This window comes from Chanodichthys erythropterus, chromosome 5, assembly GCF_024489055.1.
Source record: "Chanodichthys erythropterus isolate Z2021 chromosome 5, ASM2448905v1, whole genome shotgun sequence".
NCBI classification, from domain to species: Eukaryota; Metazoa; Chordata; class Actinopteri; order Cypriniformes; family Xenocyprididae; genus Chanodichthys; species Chanodichthys erythropterus.
This window is the reverse complement of record NC_090225.1, coordinates 24,244,082-24,270,038: the sequence shown is the minus strand read 5'-3', so window position 1 is coordinate 24,270,038 and position 25,957 is coordinate 24,244,082. Positions and strand designations below refer to the sequence as shown.

At 39.7% G+C, this 25,957-nt stretch overlaps 1 protein-coding gene across 4 annotated transcripts in view; it reads left to right on the top strand.

Annotated features, from left to right (window-relative positions):
• LOC137020176 (microcephalin-like) overlaps positions 1-25,957 on the top strand; it is a 143,654-nt gene that overhangs the window by 23,893 nt on the left and 93,804 nt on the right. For 3 of the 4 annotated variants that reach the window (XM_067385420.1, XM_067385418.1, XM_067385419.1), the window contains exons 5-7: positions 9,202-9,289; positions 9,392-9,503; positions 9,597-9,728. In XM_067385420.1, coding sequence (XP_067241521.1) covers positions 9,202-9,289; positions 9,392-9,503; positions 9,597-9,728 — 332 coding nt within the window. Of the gene's footprint in view, positions 1-7,070; positions 7,198-9,201; positions 9,290-9,391; positions 9,504-9,596; positions 9,729-25,957 lie in introns of those variants that run through there. The other variant, XM_067385421.1, reaches the window with a different exon arrangement.

Below are 25,957 nucleotides of genomic sequence, written 5' to 3'. Positions count from 1 at the left end.
AGAAAGACTCGGTTTAGCGTGTCTATCTTTTATAAATATGACAAAACTAAACTTTTTGGAGATATGAAGGATGCATTGTTACTCTATATGTACTCAAGATTAACATGAGATTGGCAGAAACTGTGTGTGATACCCCTCCCCTTTTAATTAGTTTATTATTTCCATGTGTTTTAAAGTTATATCGGCTTAAACTTCTAATTGATTGATTTTTGAGTGCGCTTATCTGAAGCACACGTGCACACAGACAGCTGGCTGTCAGACAACAAGTCTTGTGAGTGAGTAACTTTTCACATTTTTTGTTGTTTAACCCTCAGGGGTCTGAGGATTTTGGGGCCCTGGAGAAGTTTTGACATGCCCTGACATTTGTGCTTTTTCAGTTGTTCATAAATATATTAATGGAAAAAGTGTCATTACACTGTATTCAGCATAAACTAGGCTACCATAATATGTGAGGAACATGTATGTACAGGTTTGTGTTTTTGAAGGAATGAAGTTTATGCGTGGTTATTGAAAAAACAAAAAACTTAAGTCACTGAAATAAGGCCAAAAAATATAGATTAAATCTGTGTTCATAAGTGTTCAACTTCTGGGTATTGGAGGTTGTAGACTAGTGTTGTCACGGTACCAAAATTCCAGTAGTCGGTACCGATACCATGAATATTTTACGGTTCTCTGTACCAATTTCGGTACCACAGCAAAATCTGTTGGAACTATTTTACTATTTTATATAGCCTATTTTAAAAAACATTAAATATGATTTGGAGTGTGTGTGTGTTAGTGTGTGTGTGTGTGTATATATATATATAAATATAGGCTACCTCAATGAAATAAATTTTGAAATATAAAAATAAATAAATAAATAAATGCTCAAACATCCATTTTGTACTGTTGAAAAAAACAGCATATATTTTTTTTTTTTAATTTGTTTATTTGACAGGGACAATGCAGTCAAACATAGTTATAGAACAAAGTTTGTAGCCGATGTGATGCACATAGTTTATAGCAAGTGCTAATTTTCAACTCCCGTCCCTGGATGGGCCTTTCTACTATAAAAACACAATATGCTGGTAAGGTAGGTTTTGAAGCTGTATGCTGGTCAAGTGCTGGTCCTAAACTGGTCCTGCTGGTCCGTGCTAGTCCTAAGCTGGTCCTGGACCAGCATGAACCAGCTCAAACCAGCATACCAGCTTCAAAACCTACTTTATCAGCATATGCTTGTTTTTTCAACAGGGGTAACGGACGTGCGTGTTTATTTTAGCTATATCGTCAGTGAAACAACACACTACAGCCTGTAAAACTGAAATAAATATAGGTAAATAATGGTAACAAATAATAAGAAAGCTAAATATTAGGGGTGTAGCGATACGTTCAGGTCACGATACGGTACGTATCTCGATACGAAGTTCACGATACGATACGTATCATGATATTTTGAACAAAATGAAACTGAAATTCAAACAAGATTTATAAAAAAAAAAACATGAACAAATTTCAATAATTTTCCTTGTTGTACATAGATCACATTTCAATAAAATAAATAAATATAAAATTTTAATAAAAACCTTCTGTATTCAAATTAACAGTTGAATAGGGCTGTCTGTCACTGAAAAAAAATGTTAAATTTGACATGAACTTAGAATTATGAATAGGGGCCGTTCACATATCTCGTCTAAAAACGCGTGGAAGGCGCGTTCTTCTTTCCACCGCTTCTTTTCACTGCTTCTTCTTTCCAAAGCGCTTGCGCTCCCATGGCGTTGGTCGTTGCTATGCAACTATGAACTGAGCTCTCCAAGAGGATCAGGATGTTTCTGCAAAGGATAAATGATTTCTAGCCCTTGCATTAGTTTTACTACAAGATCTATTGATGGAGATAAGAGATAAAAACCACCATGTACAGCTATGATCAGCTGTTCGGCTGCGCTTTTGATGTTTTGTTACGGAAAGGCCATAGCTGATTGGTTGATTCTTGTCACACGACCTGCGGTGCGCTTGCGGCATTCTGAGAAGTTGAGAATTGCATGCGCGTCGCGACCGCATTGATCCCATTATGAGCGCGCCTGCCGCGCGGCTACATTTGAAATAACTGACTTGCACGCGGAAAAGACGCAATATGTGAACGGGCCCACAGAACTTCTTAAAGCAAAGCATTGCAAGCGTCTCTTGCTTTTCTGTGAGCACAGCTGTTGCTGTGCTCGGCGGTGAAAGAAAGACTGACATGAGAAACGTTTAAACCTGCTTGCAAGATTCAATGTGTGCCCTAAACACTTACTGATCTAGAGAGCTGATTGAGACACACCATCTACGATAAATCATTACACCCCTAATACTTATAGTAATTTAAAAATGTGGTAGCATTGGATCTGGACAGGAAGGATAACTCTGGGAGTTGGAAGGGGTGTGTCGCGACTCTGCCTTCTCACATCGCGATACAGGTTCGTGGACCTGTTTTTCTGTTTCATATCGCATATCGTTACAGCCCTACTAAATATTATTTCTAAAAGCATTCGTGTAACACAGTTCGTAGATACGGGAAGGAGGAGGCCGGAACCGGCGAACGTTCAACATAAATTTAATACCAAAATAAACAAACAAAACGAAAGTAATGCCGGCAGACTCCGTGAGGGACTCAAGGCCGGTGCACCTCCCAGGTGAAGCTCATTAACACTCGCGTCGTTCCCTCACGGCTCTCGCCCGCCCTGGTCGCCACAATTCATTTTTTATTTCCACACAAAGATGCGTCATATAGCCAAAGTCCCGTTATTATAGTCTTCGATATAACCTACCGCTCTACGCTTTGAGAGGGACAGGGACATGAGCAGGAAAGAGACCATTTCTCTTTAATAATACCTTCATGTTATCTCCTGATGTTACAAGCAACTGACACTTGTTGTAAAAGGTCTGAAGAGCGAGATTTATCTTCAGACATTCAGGCTATGTTTGATTTTGCGCTGCCAGACAAAGCGAAAGTAAAAATCAACAGCGTGTGAATCGCGCTATACAAATAAACTTGATGCGCCTTATAAAGTCTAATAACAAGCGTAAACTGTGTTAAATAGAAATTGACGTGCAAGCAAAAAGGTTTCTGCCTTACGGTGTTTTTTCAACTTTACCACAGTAAAGAATGTGAATAGCCTATAATAGGCCTAAATGCAAACGAAAGAGAGAAACGTTTATAATCCCCTGCATGAGTGAAGGTTTGGGAAAAGAAACAGAGATTCCATGTTCAGTGGAATAACTAATGGAATATTGTTAAATTCTCTGATAATCAGGTGACCAGATCGCAATTCGCAAAACAGAATACAATGCTTAAATTTATGGACTCACGTATCTCTCATTCGGCATGAATCAAAATGTTTGCATGGCTGCGATGTCACATTTAATTGCTAACCTAGCTATTATTTCTTCTGTAAACACAGCTTTGTGCTTCACTCGTGTCATATTCACGTAAATACTGGCACAGCCCTATCAGTGGGTACCTAATATACCCGGATTCTCGGTACTACAGAAATGCTGGTATCGTCACATTTTCAAAATTTCAGTACCGACTTGGTACCGAAATACTGGTACTTTTGACAACACTATTGAAGACTAGAGTTTTTGCTTCAAAATGATGTAAGAATTATTCTGCCTACTCCTGACATATAAAAAAATAGAGAGATTTACATTTTAGAAAAATTTGTATAGCCCTATGTAAGATTACAGTATGTTGCGGCAAAAATTAACCCTTGAGGGACGGATTGGGCGGTACCGCCCAAAATGGCATACTTTTACAAATGTGTAGTTATCTCAAAAACTATTAATGCTAGAGAGATGCGGTCTTTTTTGCCGTCTTCCTCAGATTCCACTGAAAACAGCGGTATCCAGTTTGTATATTAAACGCGCTTCCGTTATTGCGCAATACCACTGCGTAAACAGGCCAATGAAAACGATTGTTAGGCAGATTCAACACGCAACAACCAATGTAAAAATTGCCGCTGGGAGGAATATTTTTCTAACCCAATCAGAGGAAGGTTACCATGATGTATTCTAGCCATTCAGAGGACTCTGTAGCTCTGCTGTAGCCTTGTAAAAGCTCGCTGGCGTATGGTAAAAGACCGGCAGCCGCGTGTAATCAATAAGCGATCGGAGAATCAGCATCGGGTGGAGAAAGCAGAAAGCGATCGGAGTGTTACAGAGAGCGATCTGAGTATTAGCGAGCACAAAGAGATAAATTCGAGAGAGATATAGCATTATTACAGAATTGTTTTATCAAAATGGCAATCAGTAAAAGATTTACGGCAGAACAAGCTCTGGAACAATTACTGGAAAGTGACGAGGAGAAATCTGGAGCAGACAGCTTTTACACCGATGGAGAGGCCTTGCTTTGCTCACTTGCATGCCTAGGCTTTTTGTAAAAAAAAGTGAATTATTTAATTGTTCTTTACACATTTGATTAAACAATAACACATTTCTGTCAAGCAAAGATTTTGAAAAAAAAAATATATTTTTTGTTCTATATTCTGTGATGTGTGATTTTCAGTAATAAATGACAATCTAATTTTCGTTTTTGAAATTCTCTAGTTTACTGTACATTTTCTTTCACTCATACTTCCTTTCTAAACACATTACATGCATGCTTATGGTAGGTTAGGGTCTTCTGAATCCATAGATACCAAACACAGGGTGTTCCATCTCCTTTACATATGATTTATAAGCCCAAATATAAAAATAGAGAAAACAGACCAAAAAGTCCCAAAAATAAAAAAACGCCTAGGACTGTTTGTAAATAAAGTTAATTATTTAACTGTTCTTTACACATTATATTGAACATTAACCCATTTGTCAAGCAAAGGGTTTGAAAAATATATTTTTGGGTCAAAAACTTTTCACTATTGTTGTGTGAGGTAGGATTTTCAGTAATAAATGAGAAAAATCTCATTTTCGTTTTTGAAATTCTCTAGTTTATTGTACAATTTTTCACTCATACTTCCTTTATAAACATATTGCATGCATGCTTATTGTAGCTTAGGGTCTTCTGAATCCATTGATACCAAATACATGGTGGTCCATCATCATTACATATGGTTTATAAGCCGAAATGTAAAAATAGAGAAAACGGACCAAAAAGGGCTTAGTCCCCTAAGGGTTAATAGCTGACATCACTAGTAAGAGACAAACCTTAGGAGAATTCACTTTATAAAGATTTTATTTCTTGCGAGAAAGAGTCCACAGTCGACACAACCATACAATGTCTGCCCCTAGTGTGAACTAAAGACACAAAAGAACCCACAAACATTTATACCCCAAATGTCTGAGCAACTCTCCTCAGTACTTTTCCATACAGGATGAAGGTAACAAACACACACGCAAATGGCCTTCCCTTTTGTCCTAGACTATTTTAAATTAAAAAGCAAGAAACACAATGGTCCCCCTTCTTATTTAAATTATCCGACACCCTTGGTTCGGGAAAGCTCTCAGTTTGGATGTCCCATCGTTACCCCCTGGGTTTCAACAGACGCTGTGTCTGATAAAAGGCTCAAGCTTTTTCACCTTCCAGCTCTTCCTCATCAGGTCCCTTATCACCATGTAATCTCCCGGCTTGATGTTGTGCAAGGGAGTCTCAGCCGGTTTCCCCTGAGAATCTTTCTCCCGCACACAGACATTAGACAACAGAGAAGACTTTTCTTTGCGGTAATTCAACATATTGTGCTCACACAAATCTGTGGATGGCAACTGTTGTTTACCCCCTTCCATTCCCATGAAGGGCGGTCGTCCAAAAACAATTTCAAATGGGCTTAGATTTACTCTGGTTCTTTTTCTCATTCTCATGTACATTAACACAATAAAACCCTTTGTGAACCACATGTCTTTCATCTGCCCTACCATAGCCCCTTTGGTATTTAGCATAATGAGAGAAAAAAAAAATGTCGGGGTAAACAAGGCTTGCCATCCACGCTCATCCACACATCATTCTCAAGTTTGCAGCCACAACGTCTTACCCTCCATAAGCTAGCATGCTTCTGCTAGGGCTACGAGCTCCGCCGCTTGAGCTAAAATAAATTTGATGGCAATGTGCCAGATGTCAATGTTTTGAATTCAGTGGTCACTGCATAACCAACTTTGTTCAGGCCTGTCTGTGGATCTCTGAAAGCAGAGCCATCCACAAACAGGATATGCTCACTGTTTTCGAGCAGTGTGTCCGAAATGTCAGGGCGTGGGGTACATATCTGTTTGAGTGCAGTCAAACAGCAATGATGTTCCTCCCCATCCTCCTCTTTTAGAAAGAGAGTGGCAGGATTCAGCACTGTGCAACGCTTGACTGTGATGTTTGGCATATCCAGCAAAATTGTGTGATACCTCAGCCATCGTGCTGTTGACAAATGTGATGTCTTCTGTTTCTGCAAAATCATGGAAACGGCATGTGAAACCATTAATGTCATGTCAGAATACCCCACAAATTCTCTAGAGGCCATCATAGCCTGTTCAGCAGCTGCCACTGCTACTGGATCTAATTTGCCAGAGAAATAACCCACTGATCGCATTCTGTCTACATGTAGCTGCAAAAGAACAGAAGACATGAACCCATTTTTTTTTTTTTTTCTCCATAGTATCTCGTTCTGTTGCGACGTGACGTGCAATGCAAATTGTCAGGCATCATAAAATCTGTACCAAATGACAGCGTTCTATTTTTCCCCAATTCACAGATTGTTTTTGGCCACTCAGTTTTGGTTATGTGCCATTTGTAAACCCATTTTTGGTTCTGTTTTCAAATACATTTGCTCACCCTCTCTCACTACAATGCCCGAGGGATCTGCAACCATTACCAAATTTAATTTGCACATTAAATCTTGGTCCAGAACGGGTACTGGGCATGTTTTTGAAGTTAAAAAATGCATGCTTCAGCATGTGGCCCCCTTCCGTCTCACACTTTAGTGGCACAGTGAACAGCATTGTTTTGAAATCGGCCATCTATAAATAAGTCGTTATTTTGTTTTTTTTGGCGCTCCAAAATAGTCTTGTCGCTTTATAATATTAATATTGAACCACTGTACTCACATGATTTAAATATATTTTTTTTTTGTACCTTTATGGATCTTGAGAGAGAAAGTGTCATTGCTCTCTATGGAGGCCTCACGGAGCCATCGGATTTCAAGTAAAATATCTTAATTTGTGTTCCGAAGATTAACGAATGTCTTACGGGTGTGGAACGGCATGAGGGTAAGTAATAAATGACAGAATTTTCATTTTTGCGTGAACTAACCCTTTAAACCACTTACACTTGCACAGCTGCATGCGCGAGCACTCTTCACAAACAAAGCATCAGCAGTTGAAATTGAAAGCTACAGTGACCGGGAGGGGACCTGTTTGGTTCACTTAGGGTGCGTTCACACTTGTCATGTTTGGTTAGATTAAAACGAACCCTGGTGCGGTTGCTCGGTTAGTGCGGTTCATTTGAACATGTGTGAACGGTGCCATCCGAACCCTGGTGCGCACCAAACAAGCGGACCGAGACTGCTGAAAAGATCCGCATCAAAACGAACTCTGGTGCGGTTCGAATGATATATGAACGCAACACGGACCAAAGACATGTAAACGAACCAAAAACAGGAAGACGAGACCCTAAAATAGACAGATTTCTCACGCATGTCGGTTGTTCTTGTCATAGTCGCGAGTTTGCCCATGACAGGCATCAGACGCGCAGAAGCATCAGATTTTGTCTCCACACAGCAGATCGTTTGTGTGTGACGGATGGATTCCCGCCGCTGTTTAGACTCCTTTACACATTTTCTAAGCTCTTCACGAGTTCCCAGCTGGCCAAAATACCATCACATGCAGGCTACACACCGCTACACACACAACGAGCGCATTTACCTCAGAAAACAGCATTGTTTTGGATGTTCCGTAAGTTCCGTCTCAAAATAGGCAATACGTCATAAAATCTGACCAATCACGTTGTAAATGTATCCCTATGCCTGAAGGTTCGGTATCTTTTGGTTCGGTGATAAAATTGCCAATCTGAACGTTAACCGGACCAGGACTAAATTTTTTTTCTTTTTCTTTGGTCCAAACCAAACGAACCGAACTACAAGTGTGAACACACCCTTAGTTTTGTCGTGGCCATGACATATAAACCCGTGGGAACGTGATATGTCGTGGCCACAACATATAAACTTGTGGGAACGTGATATGTCGTGGCCACAAGATATTAATTTCAAAACATTGCTTCAGGAAGATTCGTGGCCACAACATATAAACTCGTGGGAACATAAGTCGTTCCCTCACCATATGATCTCAAGGCCATGACAGTCGTGGCCTCTAGATCACATGGTGAGGGAACGACTTATCATGTTCCCACGAGTTTATATGTTGTGGCCACGACAAAACTAATTGAACCGAACATGTCCCCTCCCGGTCACTGTAGAAAGCAGCCTTCTGTAAGTGAGTTTCATATTTTAAATATATGTCCACTGCATTCCAAACGATTTAAATGATTCCTTCGTAGAGCATTTGTAACAACGTACGAGACCGCACACGGCAACATCAAAGCGTGATGTTGTGCAACATCAAAGCGACAAAGTGCGCTTCTCTCAGAGTGCATTCTGTGCAATGAAGCCCGAGAGTGTCCTTGTAATTCGCTTCAAACTTCGTGAACTTTATGAAAGATTATTTTACGGAAGGTTGTGCAATGTGTGTGAGGAATTGGAAGCTAGCAGAATCTGTGTTTCTAAAGCACACTCAGCATCATCAAGCATCTGAATAAAAAAAAAATAGCTCAGAATTGATTCTATAAATATAAAATATTATCTATAAAATAATATATCTATAAAATAATTTTTTCTCTTTCTCCTACCCCTGCTGCTTTGAGACTGGTTGAATAGGGATTAAAAAATGGGGTGGGTGGATTTTTATTATTGTGAGGTGGTTGTTCACACGCTGCCAACACACATTTCTGTCCAAACACCATGTAAAAGTGGATTTTGCATAATAGGTGTCCTTTAAAGAAGGTTACATAAAAAGATATATCGGTCTAATTTGAATTAGAAAAGTAAGACTGATTACATCTTGTCTAAGTGCTAGTTGTTCAAATTAATTCTTAAGTTTTAGTTCTCAGATTCTATTGATCTTTTCTTTTTGTTTTTGTATTTCTTTCAATGGCCCTTAGATGTCTCTAAACCTCAATGTTTCATTTTCATGAGCTTTCTATCCATTATTTGTTTGCAGATGCAAAGAAATTAATGAACATGTAGATGAAGATCTTTTTCCTGCTCAGAATGAAGAATCCAAACTTCATCTTATGAATAAAAGAACCGTAAGAAAATAAAAGAACATTTTTTTCTTTGATTGGTTGCTGTAAAATCTTGGTAAATGAGTAAGATTTAAATAACCTCATACTTGCTTTTTGTTTTTGCAGCATCGTTGCATGCAGCCTAGAGATTTTGCTATAAAGACCCCTGAGAATGACAGGCGACTGAAAAAAAAATTAGACAAAATGATGGAAGACCTGATCCCCTCGTCCCCTGTTGGTGAGGAAAGCAAAAGTTTGTTTTATTGGTTTCATATTTATTTCATTTAACAAATTTGTGAATTTTGTGTTTTTGTTTTTTTTGTTTTAATAGTTTCTGACACTTCACCATTCGTTATTGATGAGGAAAGTGGAATAGTCTACAGTCCCTCTTTAAAACGCTCTGACAGCATGGCTCAGCGACTGAGAGAAATGAGAGCTCAACGTGAACATCTCTCACCCACTGGTATTTCCTCATCCCTTTGAGAACTACATTTAATTTCTGAACTAATAATATTTATATAATTTTTTCCCAGGCGTGTTATAGGGATGTTATAAGTTGACCGTAGAGATGCACCGATGTATCGTCCACCAATATTTATTGGGCGATTTTTGCTCAATGTACAACTGTCGGCATATTGGCTACAAACAGGAAAAAGGCAGATATAACAAACCGGTTGTTTATTAATTAACTGTGTCAAGGCACTGAGCTGTATAATGTCTGTTGCATAATCCTAGCGCTGCTGTCTGTGCTTTAATGTTAATCAAACAACGAAAGACAAAAAATCGCACACTATTGTTGACTAAATATCTTTTGTAACTTTCATAAGTGTAGCGATCCCCATCTGAATGATGGCCAAAACTTTACTGTTGTTTTATTAATTGTATAGCGTCCGTTTTCACTCCAAAAAAATCACCATGAGAGCTAAACAAAACACAGCACAAGTGCACATTAAACTCTCTCTCTCTCTCCATTTCATTATCAACATACAGCGAATTATTGAATTCAGTATTGAATTCATACAGTGAAGAATATGCAGTTATTTTACATTTTTGTCTACTTTATTTCTGCACCTGAAAGCTTAACCCTACATAAAAAGCATTATTTCATCTAATTAATGAATTAGTAAGTAATAGTGCTCGGTTGAATGTGGTAGTTCACTACACAAGTAAAGGTCATGGTAACCCACTAGTAATTAGGAATTACTAGTTATTTGAATCAGTATTCTAAAGTGAAAAACATGTCTCTCTAGTAACTACTGAAGTCATTGTAACATTTTGAGGTTTTTGTACAGTAATTCCTTCTGATGTATTTGGTAACATTTAAGTAATTACTAGTGGGTTACCAAAATCTTCACTTTAGAATACTGATCCAAATTAGTAGTTCCTTTAGATTTGTATTGTAACTCTTGAGTTATTACTATCCAATTCTTTACAAAAACCTCAAAAGTTTACAATGACTCCAGTAGTTACTAGAGAGTTATCATGTTTCTCACTTTAGAATACTGATCCAAATAATTAGTAATTCCTTCTGAAGGATTTGGTAATATTTCAGTCATTACTAGTGGGTTACCAGGATCTTCACTTTAGAATTAATTATACGTTATGCATTATTTACATTAATTATGAACCTGTAAATAGTAGTTCTTAGTAGTAGTTAGTGTGACATCATAGCCATGGAAACATTTTGGTTCATGCCGAACGAGAGAGGTACGATAGTCCATGCTTTGTATTCTGTTTTGCGAATCGCGATCTGGTCACCCGGTTATCAGAGAATTTAACAATATTCCATTAGTTATTCCACAGAACATGAAATCTGTTTATTTTCCCAAATCTTCACTCGCAGGGGATTATAAACGTTTCTTTCGTTCGCATTTAGGCCTATTATAGGCTATTCGCATTCTTTACTGTGGTAAAGTAGAAAAAACATTGTAGGACAGAAATATTTTTGCTTGCACGTCAATTTCTATTTAACACAGTTTGTGCTAGTTATTAGACTTTATAAGGCACGTCAAGTTTATTTGTACAGCGCATTTCACATACAGGTGATTTTTTGTTTCGTTTTCTCTGGCAGCGCTAAATCAAACATAGCCTGAATGTCTGAAGATAAAACTCGCTCTTTAGACCTTTTACAACAAGTGTCAGTTGCTTGTAACATCAGGAGATATGAAGATATTATTAAAGAGAAATTGTCTCTTTCCTGCTCGTGTCCCTATCCCTCTCAAAGCGCAGGGCGGTAGGCTATATCAAAGACTATAATAACGGGACTTTGGCTATATGACGTGTCTTTGTGTGGAAATAAAAAACGAATGTTTTTTGAAATAATATTTAATTTTCAAATTATTTAGGTTACCATTATTTACCGATATTTATTTCATAGTTTTACAGGCTGTAGTTGTTGTTTCATTGAGGAATAGCTAAAATGAACATGCACGTCTGTTACCCCTGTTGAAAAAAAGCAGCTTATGAGCTGGTTTATGCTGGTCCAGGACCAGTTTAGGACCAGCATGAACCAGCACTTGACCAGCATAAACCAGCTCTTACCAGCTTCAAAACCTACCTTACCAGCTTTTTTTTTTTCCCCAACAGTACAAAATGGATGTTTGAGCATTTATTTATTTTTAAATACACACACAAACATACGCACACGCTCCAAATCATATTTAATGTTTTTAAAATAGGCTATATAAAAAAGTAAAATAGTTCCAACAGATTTTGCTGTGGTACCGAAATTGGTACCGAGAACCATAAAAATTGACTACTGGAATTTTGGTACCATGACAACACTAGTAACTACCACCTTCAACTGACCACTATCACTTGCTAATTCATTAATCAGAGTTTCTTGTTAGTTAATAGTAGTTATTAGTGTTAACAATGCATTATTCATTTGTTCCTGTGTAGTTATTCATTAAAGGGCACCTATTATGCAAAATTCACTTTTACATGGTGTTTGACCATAAATGTGTGTTGGCAGTGTGTGAGCAAAACCACCCTAGAATGAGAAAAATCCACCCAGTGGTTTTTTTACAATCTCAATAATTCATGAGCACTGTCTCAGAACGCCCTGTTCTAAGATTGCTCTCACTGTGACGTAGAATTGCGCTAAGCCCCACCCATGTGGTTTGATTGACAATCTGGTTTTGGCATAGACCCCGCCGTCGGTGATCTGTCAACCATCCTCCATTGTTTCAACGACAGCCGGTAATGTCTCCTAAGAAACAGAAGTGTTCTGTTGTGGGATGTAATAATGAACATGGTAGTTTTCACTTACTTCCGACCTCAGAGCCACTGAAAACGTTATATTTAAATATACCTTATATTTAAGGTGGTACACACCAAAACAGCTCTTTTTTAAAACAGGCCCCAAAAATGACATTTTCAAATGGTTATAATAAATTAACTGTGGGGTATTTTGTGCTGAAACTTCACAAATACATTCTGGGGACACCCAAGACCAATATTACATCTTGTAAAAAGGGGCATAATAGGTGCCCTTTAATGAAACATCAGTATTCTAAAGTGTTACCAAAAATGGCTAGGCTATAATTGTAAAAAAGAGTATTGTATTTCACCAGATTTTATAGTGTATACATATTCAAGTGCGAATGAGAACCGTTTCGTGTGTGAAAAAAGAAAAAAAGAAAAAGAAAAAAACGAATATTCAAATCCCAAAATTGATAGTCAAATACCAACCCACCAAACGAATATTTGAAAAATCGAATATTTGGGTCCAGCCCTAGAAAATAATTGTTGAGGTGTGACCTGTTTTCATTTCTCTACAAAACATTTGCTAATTACACAATATGTGCCTGCTGTGAGCTGATACAGTGACCATCCCACTGTTCTATCACACAAGTAATTAATAGGGCTTAGTGGTTCAACGGATCACAAAACTCACGGTTCAGGTCATATCACGGTTAAAGTCCCTGTAAAGTCATTTTAAAGTATGTGTTCTGAGTTTGTCACACCACAGAAAAATTTATTATTAACCACCCAGCCAAATTTGAATGATTAAAAATCTGCAAGTAAATGAAATAAGTTATCAAAATCTCGAAAAAATAGGCAGCGTTCTCTGCTCTCAAGCGCTGGGGGCGTGTCCGCTGTCGGAGCTGAAACCACACCCACTCACAAGAGCTGCAGCCTCAACTGGCTTGAGTCTAATAATGAGTCAATCATTTAGAGGGTTGCAATTTTTAGTAGCAAATTTACTGTGGACTACCTACTAATTATAACATAAGCAAACTCGGCAACTTACACTCATTGGTGGGCACGAACTGCTGACTGTTGTCGAGTCGACAAATGACGGTGCCGGAGACGGGAGGATGAAGGCCAGGATGGGACAGACTCTGTCCGACCTCATATATCATCAGTTATCGGTGGGACGGTAGGAAGGCCGAGGCGGGTGGGGGGCCGAGGTCTGTTCACCAAAAACAGCAGATTATCTATGAATCCCAGCTGTCTGATGAAAGTTTGTAAAATTATCCGGTGTAGAACGATCACTTTAGAATCCTTTATATCAGGAGGATTTAAATAAGGAGACCGAGCATATTATGGGCAATATATATTATAACAACCATGTAATATGCGTGATGAAGGCATTACTAGCTAAATGTGTAAAGGGCTGTATAATTGTAATGACACTCGAGTTTGAGCGAGTGACCGCTGTAGAGTTAGAGGCGGCGCCACGCTCAGTGTGTCATTGACAGTTATATAGTGTTAGGGGAGGGGCCATGCTTGGGGGTCCAAGTGCGTCATCAGACCCCCATTGTAGCTCCGCCCAAAAAATCCTGAGCAGAGACTGTTTAACGCTCTAACTTCACAATTAAGCATTACACAATTCACAGTTTTTGTAATGTGTTTCAGCAATACATTTGTAACATTTATAAAGTGTTTAGAAAGAAATCTCAGAATTGACTTTACAGGGACTTTAAGTCACGGATCGGATCATTTGTCAGATCGGCACAAAAAAAAAAAAAAAAAAAAAAAAAAAAAAATTGGGGGGTGGGTAACTTAGCATTTATTACTTTAACTACTCCGATACCACAGCAGAAACTACTAGCCTAACTAATACATTATTAAAGGCAAGTGAACAGACTGTAAAAAGAACAAATACTGTACACCAATTACAAGCATAGAATATAGCTTCGAGCAGCGATGGCGGGCCCAAGCCCGGTGGCACCGCCACCCCGGTGGCTTCAGGGCAACTGTGCACGGCAGGCAATAGGCAGTTAAAACGGTTAAACATCGAAGGACTATGTCAAATTCACTCTACATTTACTGCACTATAAGGTGGTGCTATTAAGCCCCTCCTCCCTGCCTGTTTCTAAGGCTTTGCCCATGTCTACTGGCTAAGAATCCTGATGTGTGTATGGAGTTTCAAACAATTTGAAGCATGCTAAGAGTCTCAAAAGCATCCAAAATGAATATTAAAGTCTGATGCGTTGCCAAGGTAATTGTGTTTGAGAGATCACAATTCTTTTCAAAGGTCTACATCTTCCATGTTTTGACATTATTCAAAAGAAGTTTGAAGAAAATCAGGTAAAAATAAGATGTTGATCTCAAAAGCATGCTGAAAATAACACATTTCCTGCTGCCAGTTGGTGGCACTATAACTTTGACTCACAATAGTCACATCTATGTAATCAGCCTTGTACAACGAACACACAGCCGAAGATTCATCAAAATCAATTAATGTATGCAGAAGTTATAACACTTTGTTTCCCTTTTCTTGCCATACATTTGTTGCCTCGCCACGGCCAAACCGTTTGAGATATCCAAAATCCGTTTGCAATTAAACAACTTCAATGTGTTAGCACCAAGTTAAAAAAGTTTGGTGTGAATTGTATAAACCCTATAGGAGTAGTAGTATAAAATTCATAGCCTGTTTTTCCAAAAAATTTATATTCAAACCAAAATAGCTGACTTCCTGTTGGTCGGAGCTGATGAGTGTAAATTAGAAAATTGTCCGGCTTGATGAGAACAATGTGTGTACTGAGTTTGGTGACTGTAGGAAAAACTAACCCCCCCACTTTTGTCAAAAGGTAGTGCTACTGAGCCCCTCCACCACGCCCATTTCTATGGCTTTGTCCATGTCTACTGGTTGACAATATTGATGTGTGTGTCGAGTTTCATGCAATTTGAAGCATGTTAAGAGCCTCAAAAACACTCAAGAATATTATTACAGTTTGACCTGTTGCCATGGCAACAATATTTCAAATATCAAAAATCCTGTCATAGGTCTACATCTGCTGTGTATTGACATTACACTGATGAAGTTTGAAGCAAATCAGGTAAAAATAAGAGGGTGATCTCAAAGCATTTCAAAAAGTGATACACTTCCTGCTGCCAGTTGGTGGCGCTATAACTTTCTCACAATAGTCACATCTATGTGATCAGACTACTACAACCAACACACTCGTGAAGTTTCATAAAGATCAATATATGTATGCAGACGTTATAACACATTTCCTGTTTCCTTTTTCTCACCATAAATTCGTTGCCTCGCCACGGCCAAACTGTTCGAGATATCAAAAATCCGCTGGCAATTTTTAATCATCAGTGTCTTGACTTCATGCTGACCGAGTTTGGTGGCGATCGGATTAATCGTCTAGGAGGGGTATATCAAATTCCAGAGCATGTGTTTTTCAAACAACCCGTAATAGCTTACTTCCTTGTTTGGCCCGATGATGTCTATATGTGTACTGAGTTTTATACTTATATGTGCAAGCGTGTTTGATATATAGACCAACATTTTCGGACCCTGTTCAAGGGGGCGCTGTCGAGCCCTCCTGCCACGCCCGGGTACCAGCTTCTGCTCGGCCCTGTTGGCCGCGGGTTCCAATGTATGTGCAAAGTTTCATGAGTTTTCGAACATGGAAAAAAAAAAAAATAAATAATAATAATAAGAGGGCCCTGCGCGCTAATTCGCTTGGGCCCTAATAATCCATAGGGGATCAAGAGGGCCCTGTGCGAATTTTCGCTTGGGCCCTAAGAATAATAATAATCCTAAAGAAAACAATAGGGCCTTCAGCCCCTTGGGCTTTGGCCCTAATAATAATAATAATAATCCTAAAGAAAACAATAGGGCCTTCAGCCCCTTGGGCTTTGGCCCTAATAATCCTTAGAAGAACAAGAGGGCCCTTGGCTCAGGTCATGCTTGTGATGACACGTACCAAGTCTGGTCTGAATATGTCAAAGCACTGAAGAGATACAGCTTCAAGAGTCGTTTTTGCATCATGCCTCATTCGTTGCTCCGGTATACGAAAACGGTTTGACGCATCGACTTGAAATCCATAACTTTTTGTCGGCATGGTCTGAAGATGACACTGTTCAATTTTGGTGAAAATTGGAGCAACGGTCTAGGAGGAGTTTGAAAAAGTAGGTTTTTAAAGAAAAGCAATGTGGCGGACAGGAAGTTCAGCTGACTATAGCAAATTTGATATCTATGTTCTCAACATGACCCAAGGAATATACTGAGACCAGTTTTATTATAATTGGTGAATACACTCAAAAGTTATTAACATTTTTGTAGATTTTGTTATAACTTTTGACCACAAGGTGGCGCTGGTCCGAAACTTCTCAGGCTCCTTCAGGGCATTGTCCTGATGACCCATACCAAATTTAGGAATTTTGGTCAAACCCATCAGAAGTTATAAGCAAAAATAGCCTTTTTTCATATCTCCCCTCCAGTAGGTGGCGCTGCGCCGAAACAATGTATGATGTCTCAGGTCATGCTTGTGATGACATGTACCAAGTTTGGTCTGAATATGATAAAGCATTGCAGAGATACAGCTTCAAGAGTCATTTTTGCATCATATCTCAAATTCTTTGCTCTGGTATACAAAAACAGTTTGACATATCGACTTGAAATCCATAACTTTTTGTCGGCATGGTCTGACGATGACACGGTTCAATTTTGGTGAAAATCGAAGTAACGGTCTAGGAGGAGTTCGAAAAAGTAGGTTTTTAAAGAAAAACAATATGGCGGACAGGAAGTTCAGCCGACTATAGCAAATTTGATATCTGTGTTCTCAACATGACCCAAGGAATATACTGAGACCAGTTTCATTACAATCGGTTATTATAGTCAAAAGTTATTAGCATTTTTGTAAATTTCATAATAACTTTTGACCACAAGGTGGCACTGGTCTGAAACTTCTCAGGCTCCTTCAGGGCATTGTTCTGATGACCCATACCGAGTTTCGTAACGATACTTGAATGCGTTCATAAAATACAGCACTTTAGCACAAAATTCAAAATGGACGACGGCCAAAATGGTTGAAATGGGATAATTGGATATCATTTGACTCGGCATGACTCCCTGAATCCAACGAGACCAAAGTTATGATTTTTGGACAAGCCCATCTGAAGTTATAAGCAAAAATAACCATTTTTCTTATCTCCGCACCAGTAGGTGGCACTGCATTGAAACGCTGCATGGTGCCTCATGTCATGATTTTGATGAGATATACCAAGTTTGGTCTGAATATGATAAAGCATTGCGGAGATACAGGTTCAAGAGTTTGTTTTGCATCATGCCGCAAATTCATTACTCTGGTATACGAAAACGGTTTGACTTATCGACTTGAAATCCATAACTTTTTGTCAGCATAGTCTGAAGATGATACGGTTCGATTTTGATGAAAATCGGAGCAACGGTCTAGGAGGAGTTCGAAAAAGTAGGTTTTTTAAAGAAAAACAATATGGCGGACAGGAAGTTCAGCTGACTATGGAAAGTTTGATATCTATGTTCTCAGCATGACCCAAGGAATCTATTGAGACCAGTTTCATTACAATCGGTAGATATAATCAAAAGTTATTAGCATTTTTGTCAATTTTGTTATAACTTTTGACCACAAGGTGGTGCTGGTCCGAAACTTCTCAGGCTCCTTCAGGGCATTGTCCTGATGAACCATACCAAATTTATGAATTTTGGTCAAACCCATCAGAAGTTATAAGCAAAAACAGCCATTTTTCATATCTCCACTCCAGTAGGTGGCGCTGTGCTGAAACATTGTATGATGCCTCAGGTCATGATTGTGATGACACATACCAAGTATGGTCTGAATATGATAAAGCATTGCAGAGATACAGCTTCAAGAGTCATTTTTGCATCATGCCTCAAATTCGTTGCTCTGGTATACAAAACCGGTTTGACTTATCGACTTGAAATCCATAACTTTTTGTCAGCATAGTCTGAAGATGATACGGTTCGATTTTGATGAAAATCAGAGCAACGGTCTAGGAGGAGTTCGAAAAAGTAGGTTTTTAAAGAAAAACAATATGGCGGACAGGAAGTTCAGCTGACTATGGAAAGTTTGATATCTATGTTCTCAGCATGACCCAAGGAATCTACTGAAAAAAGTTTCATTACAATCGGTTAATATACTCAAAAGTTATTAGCATTTTTGTAAATTTTGTTATAACTTTTGACCACAAGGTGGCGCTGGTCCTAAACTTGGTATGCTCCTTCAGGGCATTGTGCTGATGACCCATACCAAGTTTCATAACGATACGCTAATGCGTTCGTAAAATACAGCATTTTAGCACAAAATTCAAAATGGCCGACAGTCAAAATGTCCGATATGTGAAAATTGGATATCATTCGACTCGGCATGATTCCCCGAATCCAACGAGACCAAATGATTTTTGGACAAACCTATCAGAAGTTATAAGCAAAAACATACATTTTTCATATCTCCGCACCACTAGGTGGCACTGCGCCGAAACGCTGCATGTTGCCTCAGGTCATGCTTGTGATGACAGGTACCAAGTTTGGTCTGAATACGATAAAGCGTTGCGGAGATACAGCCTTATGTCTATTTTAGCAAGCACTACGTACAATTCGTTCGCGTGTTTTTCGAAAACGGTTTGAGGAATCAACTTGAATTCCATAACTTTTTGTTGCCATGGTCTGACGATGATCTGGTTCAATTTTCGTGAAAATCGGAGTAACGGCCTAGGAGGAGTTCGAAAAAGTACGTTTTTCAGAAAATTCAAAATGGCGGAAAAATTTTCATGACGGAAAATGAATTGTGTTTCTAGCCCTTATGGTTCTATGGTTATTAACATAAACATAAGTGCAACTTTGGACAGCTGGTGGCGCTAGAGGGATTGAGTTAGAGACTCCAAATTTGCTGTGGACAAAGGTCAGACTGTCCTCTAACTGTGTGCCAAATTTCACAACTTTCCCGCAAGCGGTTCTATGGGTTACCATAGACTTCAAGAGCGGAAGAAGAAGAAGAAGAAGAATAAAAAAATAAAAATTAAAAAAAAAAAGAACGCCAACAATAACAATAGGTGCCTCCGCACCTTCGGTGGTTGGCCCCTAATAAAAAAAATTAAAAAAAAGAACGCCAACAATAACAATAGGTGCCTCCGCACCTTCGGTGCTTGGCCCCTAATAATAATAATAATAATAATAAACGGAGTAATTCCAATAGGGTCCTCACACCATCGGTGCTCGGGCCCTAATAATAATAATAATAATAATCCTAAAGAAAACAATAGGGCCTTCAGCCCCTTGGGCTTTGGCCCTAATAATCCTAAAGAAAACAATAGGGCCTTCAGCCCTTTGGGCTTTGGCCCTAATAATCCTTAGGGGATCAAGAGAGCCCTGCGTGAATTTTCGCTTGGGCCCTAATAATAATAATCCTTAGAAGATCAAGAGGGTCCTTCGCCATTTCATTGGCTTGGGCCCTAACAAAATAAGAATACTAATAATAACTAGAATGTACATTTCCTGAAGAAAATGTGAATGGTGCTTGCAGTGGCAAAATTCGCCACTCAGTTGCTAGGGTGCTGTAATTGGTTGCTAGGGCGTGGCCATGAAGTCACTACTTATTGGCGGCTTGATAGGCCGAGTCAAAAGAGCCCAGCCCCAAGTCTCTACGACCTTCTAAACCAAAGATATGATCTCACAGATTTGGCCCAATGTTAAGTCTATGGGAGTTTTTTCAGCCTTTTTTTCGTACGCTGTGCGAACATCGTACACCCGATCGCTTAGAAAAGTCATAGCACACCTCTCCTCAATAAGCCGGTCGATTTGACACCTCATTCATGGGTCTACGACAAACGGTGCGGGACGAGTTACTCGCCAAAGTTTTGTTCAGGTGAATAGTAATTACAATACTAGAATGTACATTTCCTGAAGAAAATGTGAATGGTGCTTGCAGTGGCAAAATTCGGCACCTGGTTGCTAGGGTGAGGCTATGAAGTCAATAGTTATTGGCTGCTTGATAGGACGAGTCAAAAAAGCCCAGCCCCAAGTCTCTATGACCTTCTAAACCAAAGATATGATCTCACAGATTTGGCCCCCATGTTAAGTCTATGGGAGTTTTTTCAGCCGTTTTTTCGTACGCTGTGCGAACATCGTACACCCGATCGCTTAGAAAAGTCATAGCACACCTCTCCTCAATAAGCCGGTCGATTTGACACCTCATTCGTGGGTCTACGACAAACGGTGCGGGACGAGTTACGCGCCAAAGTTTTGTTCAGGTGAATAGTATTTACAATACTAGAATGTACATTTCCTGAAGAAAATGTGAATGGTGCTTGCAGTGGCAAAATTCAGAACCCGGTTGCTAGGGTGCTGTAATCGGTTACTAGGGCATGGCTATAAAGTCACTAGTTATTGGTTGCTTGATAGGCCGAGTCAAAAGAGCCCAGCCCCAAGTCTCTACGACCTTCTGATCCAAAGATATGATCTCACAGATTTGGCCCCCATGTTAAGTCTATGGGACATTTTTCAAACGATTTTTCGTCCGCTGTGCGAACATCGTACACCCGATCGCTTATAAAAGTCATAGCACACCTCTCCTCAATAAGCCGGTCGATTTGACACCTCATTCATGGGTCTACGACAAACGGTGCAGGACGAGTTACACGCCAAAGTTTTGTCTAGGTGAATAGTAATTACAATACTAGAATGTACATTTCCTAAAGAAAATGTGAATGGTGCTTGCAGTGGCAAAACACCGGACTCGGTTGCTAGGGTGCTGTAATTGGTTGCTAGGGCATGGCTATGAAGTTGCTGTGTCACTACTTATTGGCTGGCCGAATCAAAAGAGCCCAGCCCCAAGTCTCTACGAACTTCTGATCCAAAGATATGATCTCACAGATTTGGACCCCATGTTAAGTCTATGGGAGTTTTTTCAGCCATTTTTTTCGTACGCTGTGCGAACATCGTACACCCGATCGCTTAGAAAAGTCATAGCACACCTCTCCTCAATAAGCCGGTCGATTTGACACCTCATTTGTGGGTCTAGGACAAACGGTGCGGGACGAGTTACGCGCCAAAGTTTTGTTCAGGTGAATAGTAATTACAATACTAGAATGTACATTTCCTGAAGAAAATGTGAATGGTGCTTGCAGTGGCAAAACTCGGCACTCTTGATTAGCATGATGCTAACATAATTACCGTCCTGCTAGGATGTTTTTAGCAAAATGCTAACATGATTTGCATGTTGCTAGCATGATGCTAACACCCTAAGCATGCTACTAGCATGTTTTAAACAAAATGCTAGTCATGTTAGCATAATGCTAGCAAAATGCTAATATGATAAGAATAATAAAAGCATGATGCTAGCATGATTACCATGTTGCTAGCATTATTTTAACAAGATGCTAATCATGTTAGCATTATGTTAACAACATGCTAACATGATTAGCATGTTGCTAGCATGATGCTAACACCCTTAGCATGCTGTTAGCATGTTTTAAACAAGATGCTAATCATGTTAGCATAATGCTAGCAAACATGCTAACATGATTAGCATAATGCTAAGCATGATGCTGGCATGATTACCATGTTGCTAGCATGATTTTAACAAGATGCTAATCATGTTAGCATAATGCTGGCAACATGCTAACATCATTAGCATAATGCTAGCATGATGCTAGCATGATTACCATGTTGTTAGCATGTATTTAACAAGATGCTAACATGATTAGCATGTTTGCTAACATGATGCTAACATGATTATCATGCTACTAGCATCATGCTAACACAATTAGCATGCCACTAGCATTATTCTAACACATTTTTACTAGTTTGTGTCATGTTTAAACCTTAAGCTACTCACTATTAGCATGTAGCTATTCACTGCTAGCATGTGTAGCATGGTGGAAGTCCAGTTTGCTAGCATGAGTCAAAAGAGCCAACCGCCATGTCTCTATAATGTTCTGATGCAGAAATATAGGTGTTTCAAAACGGTTGCTAGGGTACTCTGTTTGGTTGCTAGGGAGTGGCTTGGCAGCTGCCAATGATGATACTCCAAAGGCTGCTTGACAATATAAACCAACCCCCATGTCTGTACGATGTTCTGACGCAGAGATATAGATCTTGCAAAATGGTTGCTAGGGTACTCTGTTTGGTTGCTAAGGAGTGGCTTGGCAGCTACCAATGATGATACACCAAAGGCTGCTTGCCAGTATGAATGATATAAACCAACCCCCATGCCTCTATGATATTCAGATTTGAAGATATCTGCCTATGCTTTGGGTTGCTAGGGTGCTCTATATGGTTGCTAAGGCGTGGCTATGATGTCTTTAAGGTGATTTGTGATTGGCGGTTTGCTGCCTCGAGTCAAATGAGCCCACCCTCATGTTTCTATGACACTCCTATCCAAAGATATTCCTTTGATCTTTTTCAATGGAAGTCTATGGAACTTGTTGCTATGGTTCTCTATATGGTTGCTAGGGCGTGGCTTGATAGCTTTACAATGATCCTGAGAGACTGATTGGTTGCCTGAGTAAAATGAGCCCACCCCCTTGTCTCTATGACATTGTGATTCAGAGTTATGTTCAATTCAAAATCCCTATGTAATTTCCCATAGTAGGAAAAACACAGTACTTCCTGGTTCATGGGCACGGCTTCACCATAGTATGTCTATGGGGCAACTTTGGGCAGCTCTTGCGCCCCAGGGGTACAACTTACACCCCATTTTGAGGTATGGTCTGAGAGAGCCTATCAGGCTCTTCAAACGTGGTAACCCACATGTTTCTATGAAACTCTCGTTAGGAGCTATTACTCATCAAAGTTTGTCCCAATGCAAAGTCTATGGGATTTTTTTCGCTACTTTTTCGCCCGCCGGACGAACATCGTACACCCGATCGCTTATAAAAGTCATAGCACACCTGTCCTCAATGAGCCGGTCGATTTGACACCTCATTCATGGGTCTATGACAAAAACTGCGGGAGGAGTAGCGCGCAGAAATTGTGTCCAGAAGAAGAAGAAGAAGAATAATAAGTATGCAGAAGAATAAGAATGGAGCTTTGCCTTTGGCAAGCACCATTAACTAGAATGTACATTTCCTGAAGAAAATGTGAATGGTGCTTGCAGTGGCAAAATTCGGCACCGGTTGCTAGGGTGCTGTAATTGGTTGCTAGGGCGTGGCTATGAAGTTGCTGTGTCACTACTTATTGGCTGGCCGAATCAAAAGAGCACAGCTCCAAGTCTCTATGACCTTCTGATCCAAAGATATGATCTCACAGATTTTGACCCAATGTTAAGTCTATGGGAGTTTTTTCAGCCAATTTTTTCGTATGCTGCGCGAACATCGTACACCCGATCACTTAGAAAAGTCATAGCACACCTCTCCTCAATAAGCCGGTCGATTTGACACCTCATTCATGGGTCTATGAAAAACGGTGCGGGACGAGTTACACGCCAAAGTTTTGTTCAGGTGAATAGTAATTACAATACTAGAATGTACATTTCCTGAAGAAAATGTGAATGGTGCTTGCAGTGGCAAAATTCCGCACCCGGTTGCTAGGGTGCTGTAATTGGTTGCTAGGGTGTGGCCATGAAGTCACTACTTATTGGCAGCTTGATAGGCCGAGTCAAAAGAGCCCAGCCCCAAGTCTCTATGACCTTCTAAACCAAAGATATGATCTCACAGATTTGGCCCCCATGTTAAGTCTATGGGAGTTTTTTCAGCCGTTTTTTCGTCCGCTGTGCGAACATCGTACACCCGATCGCTTAGAAAAGTCATAGCACACCTCTCCTCAATAAGCCGGTCGATTTGACACCTCATTCGTGGGTCTACGACAAACGGTGCGGGACGAGTTACGCGCCAAAGTTTTGTTCAGGTGAATAGTAATTACAATACTAGAATGTACATTTCCTGAAGAAAATGTGAATGGTGCTTGCAGTGGCAAAACTCGACACTCTTGATTAGCATGATGCTAACATAATTACCGTCCTGCTAGGATGTTTTTATCAAGATGCTAACATGATTAGCATGTTGCTAGCATTATGCTAACACCCTTAGCATGCTGCTAGCATGTTTTTAGAAAGATGCTAATCATGTTAGCATTATGCTAGCAACATGCTAACATGATTAGCATTTGTTGCTAGCATAATGCTAACACCCTTACCATGCTGCTAGCATGTTTTTAGAAAGATGCTAATCATGTTAGCATAATGCTAGCAACATGCTAACATGATTAGCATAATGCTAGCATGATGCTAGCATGATTACCATGTTGTTAGCATGTTTTTAACAAGATGCTAACATAATTAGCATGTTTGCTAGCATGATGCTAACATGATTAGCATGCTACTAGCATGATGCTAACACAATTAGCATGTTACCAGCATGATGTAACACATTTTTACTAGTTTGTGTCATGTTTAAACCCTAAGCTAATCACTATTAGCATGTAGCTATTCACTGCTAGCATGTGTAGCATGTTGGAAGTTCAGTTTGCTAGCATGAGTCAAAAGAGCCAACCGCCATGTCTCTATGATGCTCTGATGCAGAGATATAGATCTTGCTAAACGGTTGCTAGGGTACTCTGTTTGGTTGCTAAGGAGTGGCTTGGCAGCTACCAATGATGATACTCCAAAGGCTGCTTGACAATATAAACCAACCCCCATGTCTTTATGATGTTCTGATGCAGAGATATAGATCTTGCAAAACGGTTGCTAGGGTACTCTGTTTGGTTGCTAGGGAGTGGCTTGGCAGCTGCTAGTAATGATAAACCAAAGGCTGCTTGCCAGTATAAATGATATAAACCAACCCCCATGCCTCTATGATATTCAGATTTGAAGATATCTGCCTATGCTTTGGGTTGCTAGGGTGCTTTAAATGGTTGCTAAGGCGTGGCTATGATGTCTTTAAGGTGATTTGTGATTGGCGGTTTGCTGCCTCCAGTCAAATGAGCCCACCCTCTTGTTTGTACGACACTTCTATCCAAAGATATTCATTTGACCTTTTTCAATGGAAGTCAATGGAACTTGTTGCTATGGTGCTCTATATGGTTGCTAGGGCGTGGCTTGATAGCTTCACAATGATCCTGAGAGACTGATTGGTTGCCTGAGTAAAATGGGCCCACCCCCTTGTCTCTATGACATTGTGATCCAGAGTTATGTTCAATACAAAATCCCTATGTAATTTCCCATAGTAGGAAAAACACAGTACTTCCTGGTTCATGGGCACGGCTTCACCATAGTATGTCTATGGGGCAACTTTGGGCAGCTCTTGCGCCCCAGGGGTACAACTTACACCCCATTTTGAGGTATGGTCTGAGAGAGCCTATCAGGCTCTTCAAACGTGGTAACCCACATGTTTCTATGAAATTCTCGTTAGGAGCTATTACTCATCAAAGTTTGTCCCAATGCAAAGTCTATGGGATTTTTTTCGCTACTTTTTCGCCCGCCGGACGAACATCGTACACCCGATCGCTTA